The sequence below is a fragment of the Acipenser ruthenus genome, chromosome 28 (genome assembly GCF_902713425.1).
Source record: "Acipenser ruthenus chromosome 28, fAciRut3.2 maternal haplotype, whole genome shotgun sequence".
NCBI lineage: Eukaryota > Metazoa > Chordata > Actinopteri > Acipenseriformes > Acipenseridae > Acipenser > Acipenser ruthenus.
The window spans coordinates 23,931,795-23,948,916 of record NC_081216.1 but is presented as its reverse complement, the minus strand read 5'-3'; the positions used below and the strand labels follow the sequence as shown (position 1 = coordinate 23,948,916).

General features: G+C 38.7%; 1 protein-coding gene across 4 annotated transcripts in view; it reads left to right on the top strand.

Annotated features, from left to right (window-relative positions):
- The first annotated feature begins 307 nt into the window (after positions 1–307).
- The window catches only part of LOC117435053 (activating molecule in BECN1-regulated autophagy protein 1-like), a 77,779-nt gene continuing 60,964 nt past the window's right edge, over positions 308–17,122 (top strand). For 3 of the 4 annotated variants that reach the window (XM_034057943.3, XM_034057942.3, XM_034057941.3), the window contains exons 1-7: positions 308–623; positions 4,799–5,043; positions 5,311–5,369; positions 5,452–5,635; positions 6,061–6,233; positions 7,112–7,178; positions 7,393–8,906. In XM_034057943.3, coding sequence (XP_033913834.3) covers positions 4,909–5,043; positions 5,311–5,369; positions 5,452–5,635; positions 6,061–6,233; positions 7,112–7,178; positions 7,393–8,906 — 2,132 coding nt within the window. In that variant the 5' untranslated portion in view covers positions 308–623; positions 4,799–4,908. The remainder of the gene's footprint in view (positions 624–4,798; positions 5,044–5,310; positions 5,370–5,451; positions 5,636–6,060; positions 6,234–7,111; positions 7,179–7,392; positions 8,907–17,122) is intronic. The other variant, XM_034057944.3, reaches the window with a different exon arrangement.

The window sequence follows — 17,122 nt, the reverse complement described above, 5'->3', positions numbered from 1 at the left end:
CAATGATATGATTACTGATAATATAATTGCTGATATTTTTATAGTGGAATTAAATGAATATGAGACTCCCCTTATAAAAGTTTACCAAAGCATTTGAGGTGTAACATCAACAGAGAAATTATGGTAAGCATACCAGATCAGTACTGCAAATCCCAGAGGTATGATTAAGCAAATAACAAATAAATTAAAAAAAACAAACATGGCATGGTAAACTCCAAACAATAATGACTAAGTTATCGTCCATGTTTACAGTTTTATAATAACATGTACATGTCAACCTTCGAAAATAAAATTATAATCAACAACAGAACAAACTCTTCAGAACCACACTGATACCCAGACGGACCTCGCTTTCTCATCCGTGTTTTCTGCTCTCGATTAAGCAACGCAACCCAAGCCACTCGGCGCTCTGTTTTTACTGTCTGCCTATTTGAATGTATTCAGTGCTGTGTTTCCACAAGCTGTAACCTTAATGTTTTTTTTAAGAAAATCGTTTTAAAAATCGTCAAGGGAGACGATATTAATATAATTGATATACATAACATTAACCCCTTTCGAGCCAATTATTTTATCTAGGAGGATTTCCAGGTATCCTGCGTCTTGCAGAAATTACAGAAAAAAAGGTAGGCCGTGGCCTTTGGGTGTGTTGATAATATTTCATTAAATATTTTAAAAATGCATTCCTGGTAAATAATGTGTTTTGTACATACCGGGTACGACAGTGTATTGTTGACTGTTACAAGTTTAATGTATCTTTTGTTTAATATTCGGTTTATGGGAAGTATGTGTATTTTTGGATTTATTTTTGTGTTGACGTTGAAGTTTTTTTTGTTTGTTTTTTAAGAATCAACTGATCGTCAACTATTGTTTGTATGAAGTTTACATAAGCCTGGTATTAGCATTTACGTAAATCGCAGGTTTAATGATAAATGTTTTTGTTAATACATGTAATGTTTGTGTTCGACCAGTTGAAAAAGGTATGTAATACACACATTATTTTTCAAAACCTGCTGTATTTTACTAAGCCTTCGTATTTAATTCCAGTTTGGCCTGTCAGCTAAATATTTACACAAGACCGCGTTTAATCATTTGTTTCTTAACATTATTACTATTATTGTTATTATTATTTTGAACACCGTCTTTGGTTTATTTCCACTTATATTAAAACGAATGGCTAAAGTTTACATTGGCGTACTGCAGGGCTAACCCCGACAGTTGGTGAAATTGATCAAAAGAGCATCCATCTTACTTCTGGCAACACATTTTGGCCTTTGTTATTCGGTATATAAGGTGTACTATATAAGTTTGCAGATGTTAATCTTTTATATGGATTTTTTGTTGAAGGAACTATTTTCTAACAACTATCCATATGTTTCTAGGGAATAGTTATCAAAAGCAGATAATCGTCAGTAACTGGAAATTTAAAAAAGGTATTGATTGCCCACTCACTTCGTGACACAACTTTTAGTACAACCAGCAATTTTAAAGGGTTGTCTGCAGACTGGAGAGTTGAATTGATGAATCAGATCATTGTATTGCCACTGATGGGCAAGCACCTGTATCATTTTTTTTTGATGCATAGCTGTTTGCAAAACAGTGGTCACAATAAAATCATATGAGAGAGAGAGTAATAATAGAAGGGCTTCAGTGAGTTACAGGAAAATAATTTTATCCAGGGTTTCTGTGACGTCATGAATTACGAGACAGAAAGTCGAGTAATTTATAAACCGTCACAGACCCCGAGATGGAATTGTTTTCCTGTAACTCACTGAAGCCCCTCTATTCTATATATAGATAGGTAGATGTGCTGCAGTAAACAGCACCAAGACCATTCAAGCCCTCAACTCATTGGCTTCATTTGACTGTATTCAAAGGGAAATATTTCTGATCATACTGGATTTAGTATGTTGTTTTAACGTATGGACTTTAAAATTGCCCTCCAGAAATGTTCCAGTCACATGGTGTTATACTAAAGATTATTTTACATTTGTATCTGCCGATCAGTGGTGTCTGGGTGAGTTTAGCTTAGCCGACATTGCATAATAGTTTTCTATGCAAAAATAAGATTACTTAATTTCCATACTGCTTTTAGCAGCAGTCAGGCTTGTTATTAATTAGAAGGACCTGACATCTTGAACTCTCTTTAAAAATGTTATCCTTTAAACTGTCTCTTGTATTGCTCATTGACTATTTAGATGTTGTTTACAGTACACGGATACGATTTTCTTTTTTAAATGACCATGCTTGTAGACAGACAGAAGTTTTAAATTTAAGTTGCAATATTATCTAATAACGATAAAATTAAAAGGTTGGTCAAAGAGTAACGTTTCTGGAACATTATATAATGTTAACTCTGAATGGTTTATTATACCAAAACCCCCATTGTTTTACTGCATATCCAGAACAATGCTATTGGCACAGTAGGTACAGTACAGTGAGTGGCATTAAGGATTTGCCTTTGAGTCAACAGGACACAGTCTTGAATCTTGGCAAAGGCAGAAGAACATGATCAGTCTGCAGACGCCTTGGCATGGTGCAGAGGAGATGGGAATACTTTTTTTTTCATCTGCTCTGATCACACTTTCCTTGCTGGCTAAAGCTTTTTAATCCCGGGACGTGACTTAATAAAGTTTCTAAAAGTCAAGTCCCCGTTGTCGTATATTGCTGATAGCAGCTACACCTATAATTTTTCCTAGTGCAAAAAGCCACACAACACGATGAGAGGTAGCAACGGAACAATTCTAAATATATCCCAGTCCGTGGCTCCATTTCTACACCCCAGTTACAGGGCATTAGGACCTGGTTCATCAAGCAGTCTCCTCCAAATGAAAAAAAAAATGTGTGATCCACGCAATCACTTCAGCAGCTTCTTCTGAGATCTTGACGTGTTTTATTTTTTTTTATTTTTTGACCTCAATACCAGTCGCAGACAGGCTTTATCACGGCTAGGTTTCCAACCACAGGCTTCGTATTCTGGCTGGCTCCCTGCTGTCAATAATGCCCTGAATTGCCCACTAACCAAATGTTGGTGTTATGCCGATGTGCTTGGCAGTCATTTTTTTTTTGTCAACAGATGTTTTGCTTATAGGCAAGACCGTTTTGGACACTCTTGGAAAGAAGCAGTGCTGTACTATAACAGTGCTTGGCCTAAAAAGGAATTATGTTCAGTGTCCAGAAAAAATGTCTGTGTCTAAACGTGCAAATATTGTCATTGGCTCTGCTATTTAAAACAGACTTCCAGCATTTGTGTGGAACAATTTACTAACAGCTTGCATATGTAAATGTATTACGGCTGCTTCCTCTACTATCATGATTAGCTTAATCTGCTGTGATTCTTGGATGTACAGTACATTGTTTGTATACTTACTGTAGAAGATTATAGTATATTTGCACTGTTTAAGTCGAGAATAGAAAGAGTAACACACTTTCAAAGCCACGTGTGTTATATTGTTACATTATTGATTGAGCTATTTAAATGGGACCTTTTGGTAGCCTTGTTGGTTTCTGTTGTTGTGTTGCCAGGGATACTACAGTACAGAATGATTAGCTTAGATTTAGGCACTTGATGAACTGATATCTTGGCAGTGTTCTGTCTTTCACATGTTAGAGCCACAGCCTACAGCTTTTTGTGGGGGGGAAAAAAGAGTTTGGAAAGAAATCTGCCATTTTATATCTCTGTGTTTCCTAAAATGAAAGGCAGAGATTGCATTTTCCCCGCTTTAACATTACAGTAGGTAAGAAGAGGAGCTTTTAAATGATGCTGGTAAAATCAAAGTCAGACTTTGTCCCAAAATTGTTGAACTGCAGTCAAATGATTACCTGTCCCCGTGATTGCCCAATATATCACACTGCAAGCTTGGGAAAAGTACATTTAAAAGGGAAATACAAATTCCTACATTCCTTAAAGGAAATTGATTGCTTTACTGTGTAAAGGATGTAGTCACTAAAGACTTTACAGTCCAGAAACACACCTCTTATTAAATTTAGCAAATAACAAGGCAGAATTAGTAAAGAAACAATTGGGAGGATTAATTCTGCGTTTACATTAAAAGGTGCGCTATTTAAATTACAATCGGGTAATAGACAGCACTGAACCTGTGTAGAGCAACAAGTCAGTCAACAGTACACTTTTTTTTTTTATATCTGTGTTTCATATTTTATCTTGGTTATTGTAATGCCATGATTACTCTCACATGACATTGCTTGACTTTTACTAAACTGTTTCATATTGGTTATTGTTATTGTAATGCCAGCAATAAGATAAATAGGTCTTTTCAAACCCCCTTCATTTGTAGACAGGCTTCTAAAGGTAAATATACACTTAAAATTCTATATAATGTATATGCAGTAATCCATCACGTATCTGCCCTAACTGTTTATCCGTCATGATCAACCTCTTCAGCAGTGTTAGCTTATTATTGAACAGAGACGATTAGTTCAGATATTGTAGATCCTACCAAAGTTTTCATACAATGTTGTATGTGCTCCATGCGCTGCCATTGCAGGTTTGCGATGTTAAAACGTTAGTTGCTTATTTAGGGTTTCTTTGTATAGAAAATGCTTACTAGGGCTGTCGGTATACATCAAAATGCAATATAAAGAGTGAGTGTATGTAGCTATGGTTTAAAAAAATGCTGACACCTGCATAGCATTTAAACATTCATAAAAATGTATCAAAAGTACATCCCTAATTGTGTGTGTGTGTATATATATATATATATATATATATATATATATATATATATATATTATTGATAACCCATGGGATTGATCTCTTTCATATTTAATTTCTTTCTAGCTTCATATGAGCCCTGTCCTGTGGGATTCTGTATGGCCTGTTTTTAGCTGGCCAGACTACCTGATCCGTAGCCCAGGTCCTGAGGCTGGCGTGGGGGTCCTCCGTTGGCTATGAAGGTCATCCATCAGAAGAACTCTGTGCAGATCCTGTCTGGACGAGAGCGTGGTGCCCAAGGCTTTGGGTCTCAGCGCCTGCTGCAGCAACTCGTGGAGGATAAAACCCGATGGATGAAATGGGAGAGTCAGGTAAGAGCAGAGATGCCAATAGCTACGATTTGGCCGTAGCAGCTGCTATTTTGGAGGTTCTGATACAGTGCTACATCGAAGGGGTATAATATTATGATTTTTACTAAATAAATAAATTATGGATACTCCCATCATTGGGGTGATGGACAAATGAAATGTTGTTCATTAAAAAAGGCTCCGTACCTAGTCATGGGTCATGCTTTTTTATGTTTAGTCTTGTTTGGGTGCATACGCTGATTGATTGAGTTTTCTGTTTTGTTTGAACAGAAAGTGGAATTGCCAGACAGCCCTCGCTCAACCTTCCTCTTGGCTTTCAGCCCGGACAGGTAAGCATTACTATTCAAATATACACCGTGGGCCATGGTAGGTGTGAATTTGAATTTACTGAACCATGACTTCTGTCTTTAGGACCTTAATGGCTTCCACCCATGTGAATCATAATATCTACATCACTGAGGTGAAGACAGGGAAATGCATTCACTCACTGGTGGGGCACCGTCGCACCCCCTGGTGTGTGACCTTTCACCCCATCATATCGGGGCTTGTGGCGTCCGGGTGCCTGGATGGAGAGGTCCGCATTTGGGATTTACATGTGAGTATCCTCCTTTATTTTATATTGCGCAAAGCTTTCCCATTGGGCCTGTAAATTGCTTGCCAATTTTTATTAAAAAGCAATCATAAGTTACATTTTTATGCTGTTTTTCAGTTCATTGCACAGAAGGCAGTAGCTGCAATGACTTACTTCAGCAGGCCTTTCCATATTTCAGTTTAAGAACTGTTGTGCTGATTGTGGTGTATCTTTTTTCTTTAGCCTCAATCGCTAACAGCTGTCGAGTCATTCTAGAACTTTAATTTTTGGCTTGCTAAAGAGCCGTACAGTATGTGCTATTAAACTTAACATTAATTTCTTTCTGGAAAGCAAAAGAAGAAGGACAGATCCTAGACGCTTTTATCAGTTGGTTTTATTAATGCTTCTTTTTGTTGCTGTTTTTTCCCTGCCCTATTCCTTTCTCCCAGGGTGGTAGCGAGAGCTGGTTCACAGAGAGCAATGTGGCAATAGCATCCCTGGCCTTTCATCCCACAGCACAGCTCCTGCTCATTGCCACAAACAATGAGATTCATTTTTGGGACTGGAGCCGGCGGGAACCTTTTGCGGTGGTGAAAACCGCCAGTGAAATGGAGCGAGTCAGGTCAGGAACTAATAGAGAGGGCTAGCAGACAAGTATGTAGAGTGGGACCGCTCTTAAGGGGTTGTTTCAGTGCAGACCTCCAATAAAAAGGGGACTAGGAAACGGCTTCACACATGTCACATTGATTTTGATAAAAATGTAACATTCATAATGAACACCATTATAGGGCATTTAGTCTTTACAGCACATTTTTCTGTGTTTTTGGAATGCTTATTTTACAAAATGTAGTCCTGAAATTGGAAAGTGTTTTGAAATTTGTTGAAGAGCTATTGGGCTTGCATGTGATGTATCTGGCACTGCCATTTGCTGACACGGGGATTAGCTGCTCAGACATTATTCATAAAAAAAAATAAAATAAGGGACCTATATCTTTGATGTGAATCGCAGTGTGATGCTGTTTGACAAATTGCATTCATAGGGCTACTGATTTTTTGGATTAGCCATTTTTGAAAAACGGAATTTGCTGTTTCCATGAATGGAAAATCAGTAGCCATACATTCAAATCAACTGCGGCTTCCTGTTCATTGTTTACATTTCTACCAACATGTTTTTTGTTCATAGGTATTATATCTTGGATAGCAACATACATTTTAGCCTGGCTTACTGTGCAGCATCCACTAAACAGTATATACTGTACCTCTAGTAATGCTTAGTGACAGTGTTATTGCAGACCACATCATATTAAACAAAGGATTTCACCTAGATGGCTTACAGTAGCTAGAAACCTAAATGTTGCAGTGTGTTAAGTGTTCAGATGACCCAGAACACTTTATTAACAATAACCTAGGTATGTGTGATAGTTAGCCAGTGGAATGCTTACGGCTTTTTATTACGAGAAAACTAGATTGGTTTTATGTTTTATTTTATTACTATTTCAGGTTGGTGAGGTTTGATCCATTGGGCCACAATCTTCTGACAGCGATTGTGAATCCTTCAAACCAACAGGTAAACATCCCCAGTTATTCAATATTCTTCAATTCATCACAGTATTATTAGTATAGTTGTACTACATGAAAGAAAGTGCATATTTTATACATCTATAAAGTGTACTTGAACTGTGCTGTGAACCTAGGAAAACATCAGGTAGTTAAGTATCCTATTAAAATGGGGTATTATCAAAATGTTTGATTCCTGTTGACGTGAGACTTATTGTTGTCAGAATGATGATGACTCGGAGATCCCTATGGACAGTGTTGAGATGCCCCACTTAAGGCAGCGCTCGTTCCTGCAGTCCCAGCCTGTGCGTCGGACCCCCCTTCTTCACAACTTCCTCCACATGCTGTCATCGCGGACCTCGGGGACGCAGGCAGGGGAGCAGAGCCAGAGTGAGGACAGCGGCGTAGCCCCGAGCCTGCCCTCCGGAGAGGGCAGCCGCTACACTTCCGTCAGGGACCGGCCAGCCTACCAGGGCTGCGTCCAGCACTTGGGAATGGTCTGCTTCTGCAGCCGCTGCTCCGTGGTCCGTCCGTCCTCTTCCTCCCCACTACAGAGCGAGGACACTGCCCCCTCGGCTTCCTCCGACCTCTCTGCAGCCTCCACCTTCTCCTCGGCCCGGACGGAGCCTCGCCTCCCTCCTGAGCGGCCCGCAGGCCAGCACGAGCAGCGGGCGAGCGAGCGACCCTCCGCCTTCATCACTGTGCACGGCAGCACAGCCGGCAACTCCCTCCGGAATCTCTCCTCCGGGCCTGGACGCAGGGGACTCTTAGGGCTGGCGTCTAACCAACCCATGGGTCACCAGCAACTGAACAGAGACCCTTCGGGGCGATTGACTGGCACCGACTGTACCGGGAGCATGTTAAACATCCGGACAGAATCTGGGGGTGGTGCAGGGGGCAGTGGCAGCGGCAGTGGCGGTGGCGGCATGCCCCCACCGAGGACTAGCGCCTCCTCTGTCAGCTTGCTCTCCGTGCTGAGGCAGCAGGAAGGGAGTTCCCAAGCTCCCGTCTACACCTCAGCCACGGAAGGGAGAGGGTTTCCTGGGTCAAGCAACAGAGGCTCGGCCGGGGTGGGAGGAGAGGGAACCCAGAGCAGCCAGGCTTCCATCCGCAACGTCCTACAGTGCAACCTGAGCCGCTACTTCATGGAGTATGACCGCATGCAGGATATGGACCAGGGAATGAGCCAGGGGGAGGCCAGCCAGTCTCAGCAAACACAGGAGCTGCTCAACAACAATATTGACCCTGACAGACCAGGGCCTTCCCATTACCAACCTCCCCACAGCAGCGAAAACAACTCCAACTTGTCCCGGGGGCATCTGAACAGGTGCCGGGCTTGCCATAACTTATTGACCTTTAACCACGACACCCAGCGGTGGGAGAGGACTGGCCAAGCTGCCCCTTCGGCCACTGAGGAAAGCACTTCTTGGCAACCTCCAAACCCGCCCTTTGAGGGTTTAGGACAAGGGGTGAGCCAGCCGCAGACTCCTGAGAGGAGAGACAGCGCTGGGGGCCCCGATCCGAGCAGTGGAGCCCCCAGCAATGAGAGCAGCTTCCCCAGGCAAGGCTCTTCCAATCCACAAGCAGAGCAGACAGTAGGACTGGTGTACAACCAGGAAATTGGACAGTGGGAACGAGTTTACGGTCAATCCGCTTCGAGCCGAACCGGGAATGTATCACAAGAGGCCTTAAACCAAGAAATGCCTGAAGAGAATTCGGATGAAGATTCTCTTAGGAGGTAAGGAATAAACGGCTCTCTTACAGGGTTTTATCTTTTAGCGGATCTACTGGAGGGGAAGTAGTAGTATATTGCTGGTCTGCGTTGTGACATTTCGTACATTCTATTCAGAGCATGTTTATAAAATATGAATTGGACCATTTGTAAAGTACAGCTCAGATCGTTTGCACTTGCATTCATGTTTTAATACAAGAGCAGTGCTGTATTAAAATACAACAAATGGTAAACACAGAGCTGTGTGGAGCTACATAACACACAATTACTTATTCATCATTGCAAAAATAATGTTTTTTTTATACATGTCTTATCATGGAACATAACTTCTAATCAATGTCTGGGCATGTTTTTTAAGAAAGCAAAGCGTATCAGTTCTTGACGATTACAGCAGAACCATATTCTAAATGGATTTTTCCTCGCGTTCTGCAGTGTGCCAGGTTTTTAATTACTTTATTTGGTGTTGATTGCTTTTTGACCTCTTGTGGTGTACCGAGGTCATTGCACTATGGGAAATCAGACCTACAGTTGTTGCATATTCCAGGAAGTGAAAGTGGGGTGGCAGGCTTACATTTATTTCTTCATAAAGTGGTACACTATTGCACACTTCTAGAAAACATTCAGTGTAGCTCAGTGTTTATGTACAGTAGATGATGTCCTTTATTTGAGAGTAAAACTTCTTGAAACGATGTCCTGGTATTACATAGAACAAGTGACTATTTTGCATGCGTCTTCAACATTAGTCTCCTCCATTCACAGTTTTAGAGTTCATACACACTGTCGGTTTAATTAACAGTCTTGAATCAATCAAGCAGTTTTGGTTTTGACCTTTTCATTAAATCTCTTTCCATTAACACTTGTAAAAATGTAAAAGTCATCCAGCCTCTAAATGTGCTGGGGAAAAGGTTAAGTGTGGCAGGGAGAATGTTTTTAGTGCACGCAGGTCAAGTTTAACAGCGGGTACTGTGTTAGTGGCAACGTCACCTGACACCACTTCATACAAGACCTCCTAGGGATGTCTAAACTCTAAAACGTTGAATAATATGCTAGACGGCATATAACCGTTCACGTGACAGATTTCACCAAACGTATAACACGATTTTAAAAGGAAGTTAATTCAGAGAACTTTTAAGTAAAGTGCGTATATATGTAATTTGTCTACAGAAGAGGATTATTTAAATAAATAAATAAAAAGGATTTCCCGTTTGTGGCACTGATCCTTGAACAGTAGCATTAATATAACGTTGTCTTGGAATCTGTGCATTCTGATTCTGTAACATATGTTTTTTTTTAGTATTCCATGCAGGGGAGCCGCTATAAGATTGTTAACTTTATTAAAAATGTGTGCGGATGAATCTACCGATTTTAATCTACCAATTTTAATCTACCAGTTAATCAACTAATGCCCATAAATTAACAGATCAAAAATTTGAATGGAGTGACAGCCCAAATTTCAATATATACTTTGGGGTGTGTGTGTGTGTTTTTTTTTTTCTTTTGTAGTTTAAGTCTTTGCAATGTTAAAACATTATTTACTTATTGAGGGTTTTATTTGTTTAGAAATGACTAACCAGGGCTGTTTGTATGCAGGTAGGGTTTAAACGCTGACACCTGCATAGCATTTAAAAAGCACATCCCTAATACCTCTGCCCAAAAACACACACAACATTCTTTAAATATGTATGTCAGTTTAGTTGAATGAAGGGGATAATCCTTCAATGGTGACAGTGAAGGATATTAAACAGCAATGATTGTAATTACTTACTGGACACATTTAAGTCAAAGGTGTCTGGGATTGTTTTGTGTATTGTTAAATAATGTAATCTTTGTTGAATGACCCAGCTGAGTTCACAAATGACTTTATTCAGCTATTGTAAAGGAACTTTAAATGGTGATTGTTTAATGGATAACAACCTTTATTTTATCCATTTGACTGGATAGTGTAGTAGAATACACTGTAGGCACTGATTCAAATAATTAAAAAAATGTCAGTGTGACTGCTCGTCACCTTTTTGATTTTCTGCTTGGATGTGCTGTACTGCATACAGTACTTATCATCAGAGGGCAGTATTGTACTAAGATATGAGAGAAAACAATTCCACCATTGCCTCCTCGCTTGCATTATTATTTTTCGTTGCTTAAGATTATGTGCGCTCCAGCTGATTGTTTGATATTGCTGTAGTGGGGTGCACATGGTAGAATCCCAGCTGTGATGGTAATATCTTGATTCTGATCATTAAAATAGAAACATATTGTTTCTTTCTTAGGAATAAGGAGTCTGTCAACCTGACAACCTTAATCTTATCTCTATTTCAAAATGTCAAAAGGGCAGCTTTTTCTGTATTCATTAGGTCACTGTTTGCTGCTGTATAAGGTATTAAAACTGTAGATTGTGTGCAAATGTTGCACAATTAGCCTAGCATTACAAAAACGTGTTGTGATCACGTCAGATCTGTTGAGGTTTTTAGTTTAAAATGTCTTTTAGTCTTTCAGCTTCAAGCACTGTTTGTTTGTTTTCTTCATATGTATGCTGTACAGTGCATCATTAAGGGTGATACTTCTGTCTTTTCCCAGCTTTCTCAGCTTGCTCTTAGATACTGTTTCAAAGGCAGTATTGTGAGCTGTGTTGCAGGTCTGAAAATATAAAGTCCTTCGGTTCTGCTGCCAATTACCTGTGAAAAACTAGACCGACCAGATCACCTTGCAACGATATCGGGGTCTTCCAGGGTGTAGGCACATCTTTCCTATTCTTTCAGAGATACCAACTACGGCTTATATTTTGTGTTGAGACGTTTCAATAAAACTGTGGATGGAAATGACAGCAAAACCAATTAAAAAAGATATGACCCAACAGCCAGAAGTTCAAAGAAGAATATACAAAAATGTATACATTATTAAACGAAGTAATGAAGTGTATTTACACAACAGAAGATAACGAAAGTGATATAATTAAAGTATTTTTAATTTGAACAGTGACGTGAACCACAGATTGAATGGCAAAAATAGGTAGGTATCTCAGAGCATTGTAACCCTGCCAGACTGCCTACTGTAGTCTAAATTGCCTATGTGGTGCAAAGATTAACCAATGTTTTGTATTTTTTATTTTTGTATGTAGCAACCCCCCGAACCCCCCCCGCACACACACTTTTTCTTACATAGGTGCTAGGGATATCTCTGTGCTTTACCAGTCATAAAACTGACCAGTAGAAGTTACTAGTACTGTAGATGTGAATTGCCAGAGATTCATTAATTAAGCTAAGTTATTTCCTCTTGAGTAAGATCCATTAAAAACAGTGAATGTACAGATACAGACCTACATTCACACATGCTATAAAGCCAATACATTTTCTCTTGTGTTGCTGCAATGCAATCACAGCGACAGTAAACATACTCTATTCACAGACTAGCTACTGTATGCATTCCTTTTTTGCCAAGGCATGCAGGCACAGCAATGCATGGAGATTCAACAAGGCTCTGCTGAGGACATTGTTTTGTCTTTATATTCAAGCAGAACTTGTTTGCAGACAGGATTTTTATACAGTTTGTGTTTGAAGTTGGCAGTCTGTGGCCAGTGAGCTGTCTAAAGGATCTTTAATTAATCAGGGAATTGAAAGTCATTTTTATACTGTAACTAGTGAAGACAGCCATGTATTTACAGCATATTTTATATATTTTTCATGGGGTTATGTATTGCATTCGTGGATTATTCATGTGATGGCTGTACAAATCAAACCGCCTATATTTTTAGTTTAAGCTCTACTGACCCTAATAATGAGGGAAAAGTATGACAAATAGAGAGACTGGCAACAGAACTACTGGCAGCTATCCTTATGCGGGTTTTGTTATGTATTTGTGAAATGGAGTGCCATTTAGTAATTGACATTACAATAAACTACCAGGCTCAAGAGAAAGAACAGAAATGCTTTTTTCTTTTACTAATACCTTTTTATTACAGTACGTTTTTTAATGCATCCCATGGCAGTGCTGCTGTCATAACGCCATGCCATTTGAAAGAATGATTGCCGTTGACAGACACATTTTATGATTGCACTGGAAACTGCCGCAATGAAATGATTTTTTCTCTCGTTGTGTTTCCATTACATGCTAATCCTAGGTGTTTGTGTTTTGAAAGGGCTGGGGAACAAGCAATGATTATGTGGTATTCCTCAGTGCGGAGCTGGGGTGCACAGATCAAGCTTGATATGAATCACTTCTGATCAGACAGATTTTCAACACATCTTTGCACCTGTCTTTTGAATAGCTTTTGTTAGTCAGTTGCTTGCATAGAATGAATCTGCGTGGGTCTCAAACAAGCGATATCCACGTGGATTGAAAAAAACACAATATAAAGATGACCTTATTCATATCAAATCAAGTTGGCTTTTTTGATTGGAAATGCATATCTGTTTAAACAGTTAAAGGCTTAAAAAAAGGTTTACTGCATAGATGTAGAGCTCTAATAAAGCTATAGTTCCGTAATAAACAACTTTTGAATACAGAAGTAATTTTAATAAAATAATTCATAAGAATTGTGCTCATTTAACAATGCATATGCAAATGCTGCTTCCAGCCACATCTAGTGGCTGTTGAATAACAGTGATCCGGATTTTGTTATCCTATATTTTGTGATTGGGGGGGGGGACTGGGGACAACTTTGTAATCGTAATTATTTGTTATTTGGATAAATGTAATCCAGCAGTGACATTTTCTGAGAAACCAAAAACAGTCCAGATTAAAGTAATTTCTATTACAAAATCCGGATCACTGTTATCCAAATTACAACATTTTTGAAGAATCTGCCCCTGTACATTCTGTATGAGATTACTCGGATCTGCCAGTGTTAACTTCTCTAGAGTTTCAGTTTTTATTAACTTTTGAATGTTCCAAATGTTTGCTGAATCAATTATTCTTGTGAGACAGCATGTGAAAAGACAGTGATGCGTTTAAATTAAATGTTATCTGCTCTCTGTGAATTTTCATCAAATGATTTCAATTTCTGTGGTTTGTTCGGCTTAATCTTAAAATCATTAATTGTGCTGTAATTGCAAAGGGATTTGGCGAGAGTTAATAAATCCATTTTACCGTTCATTTTTGTAACTTTGTCACTGTAGCAGTGTAAAGAGCTACAGCGCCATGTAGTATAACCTTTCACGTCCATAACCACAAGAGCAATCATTTGTCCTGTCCAATGGTGTTGCAGTATACTTAGGGTACTACGGGTTTGAACAAAATCCTACAATGGAATGAGGTGATGCCAGTGTCATCCTTGTACTGGAAACTACTTCACAGTGCTAAAAATCAACCCCATCATTGCAGCAAAAAAAGCATACAATTAATTCAAGGTATAGAAGGTAAAAAAAGAATACCCTGCAGTGCATGTTTTATTTCTTCTTGCAGTACATGACAGGACGCTGTCTACTTTTTGCTTGCTTTCTTCACTGCAAAAATGTATTTAATACAGTAGCTAAAATCTATCCGAATCCTGGGGGGCAGTAACGAAGCAAGCTTTCGATCTCTTTACCTACTGTGGACACATGCATCTACCACCAACTACCAGTATTAAAAGCACTGTTGAAAGTTTTATATAAGTAAGAATTAAGAAACATTCCTAAACATATTTAAGAGGATCTTTATTACACAGCTGTGCCGCCTCTTTAACTAAAAGAACACTTCTACTGCCCTGTGTCTGTAAGTGTGACTCAATGTGGAAATGAAGTAAGCGCTGGATCATTTAATGGGCTATTGCACAGACTCCAACACCATTCACATTGCTACATTTTGCTTACATTGCCGTATTTAATAGCTGAACCAATGTCCTTGATGGAATTTTAATGAGGTATTTTAATTACGAAAAGATGGTTAAAAAGAATTGGCTCTGTTGAGCAGGGAAAAAAAAAAAAGATTCATGTTGAAGCCCAGAAACTTTGGAATTATATAAAGTTAGTAACTGTGACTTTGCATTTAAGTGCTTCATTTGTTTTTTTATGTGTATAATTGTATATATAATATATTATATATATACACACACACACACACAAATACAAATGAAACACTATATGGACTGGAGAGGAGGAAACGTAGAGAAGACTATTGTTACTGACAGGGGGCTATAATGCCTGAAGCTGCAGGCTGAGATAGCACTACACATAGCATGGTAGAAATAGCTAGGTAGAATGATGTTGTTTTAACTAAATACCATATTCCTTAGAATTTAAGACGTAGCCCATAAATCTGCATTTACAAAGATACAACCTCAATTACGCATATGGAGGCAGTTTGCGGTCGTCTGCTATCACACAGAGCATTACAGTCATGTGCTGCTTCTCATTTCCAGTCGTGATTACTCGCACCTGTTTTTCTCCCAATTTTCTGAACTGTGGTATTGCTTGGCATGTTGAAAAATACGGAGGTCTGATCAGCATTTCCGATCTGTCCAAGCTGGTACTGTTTGTTAGAACGCTGAAATTGTAAAAGCTTCTCATTGCTGCTTGTGTATTTGGGCAGTGACGTTTTTTTTTTTTATTTATTCCCCCCCCCAGAAGATTATATTGATGACTTTGTACTTTAGCAAGAACACCATTATAATTGCTGATCAGTTAAATTTCACTGACTTCATTAATGTCATTTGAAATGATGCCCTTCCAAGACCATTCTCATTTGGGACACTATAACAGAAGTTTAGTGTCAGAACTGGAAACCCCTGGGGATCATTTTGGTTGTGAATGAATGTGATACAAACTGAAACTATGCCCTTTAGTTACAGTGGCTTCTGCTGTTATCTGCTCCAGTGTGAGCAGTTCTTTGTTCCTTGCATTTCAAACCAAAAGCGATTTGGTGTAAAAACCTACAGTATTTTTGCAGTTTTAGCTTGCATTTCCTCTGTACTGTACTATGCATTTACCATAGTATTCCCTGGTTTGCGATGCTTAATATGCTTTACCATACCTCACTGCTCTTTACAATGCTTACATATACTTTACCATGCTTTCACTAAGATTTATTACACAATGCTATGCCTTTACTATGGGATAAACTTTTATAAGGGAATAAGTAAATATTTTCAGAATGCAGTGGGAAAACATAGTTTAACAATTGGGTTTACAACCACATTTTATTTAAGTTTTCCTGTAAGCAACAGGACAGTAAGTTTAGCAACACTTTTTTTTTTTTAATCACTCACCCAACTTTACCTGTTTAAATATTTCTCATCATTATTCTAATTTTTTATTGACTGTTTCATGGGTATATTTTTTAATAATCGCCTCACCAAAGGCACAGTGAAACAGAAAGCCCTTGTAGTTCCATGCTGCACCTGTTTAATTTTTAATTGTTCCTCTGGGATAGCTTGTGGGCTGTGACCAGCAGATGGGTCCTTGTTATATTTTATTACCTATAGCAGATTTAATATTGGAGGTCATCTATGAACGCAACTGTAATCTTCAACTGCCATTAGGCTGACAAGTTATTTTGGTTACTGATGATGGACTTGATCTGACCTTGACGTGCTTTATTATGGGCTGCCTGGAAAGTTCTTTAAAATTTTGGTCAACCTTGAAGAGTTGTTAAAGTAACTTTAAGGGATTCTATTTTTATTTTATTTTATTAATTTTTTTTGCAGTTAGGTTTTTGCAGGCGTTCAATAGATTTTACTGAATAAGTAAATTCAAGCAACTATCTCTTTTAAAGATAGACTTCTCCAGTGCATAAATACAGTACATGCTGCAGGCGAATCATTCTAAGATATAACATTTATTTGCAGGAGCTGTTTAGAATAAATCGCCTTTACCCAGAATGAGTTTACAGGGTGTGTTGCCTCTAACCCTTGTGTTGTGATGGGTTGACTTTTTTTTAAGTAAAGATTCAGTATAATTTACAACCTTGTTCTGTATTCTTGTGGAATAGCTAACATGTTGAGAGACTGACCATTATGGGAACATTTCCAGTGTATTTGTGCTGTTTACTATTGCATGTCGCCTGTCTATAAGCAGTGCAACATTAATCACATTTTTAACTTTGAATTGAATGTTCTGCAAGCCTGGGTGATACTGTGATTTAATGCTGTAGTCTTAAAACGAGTTTGTTGGATATTGCTGGGCAAACTGTTATGGGATTAGAGAAATACATCATCTTAAAGAGCTTTAACCATAAAAGACATAAGGCACATTTTTGTTTAGCTGTTCTGGCACTTTTTTTTTTTTTTTAAACTAATAAAGCAAAGAACA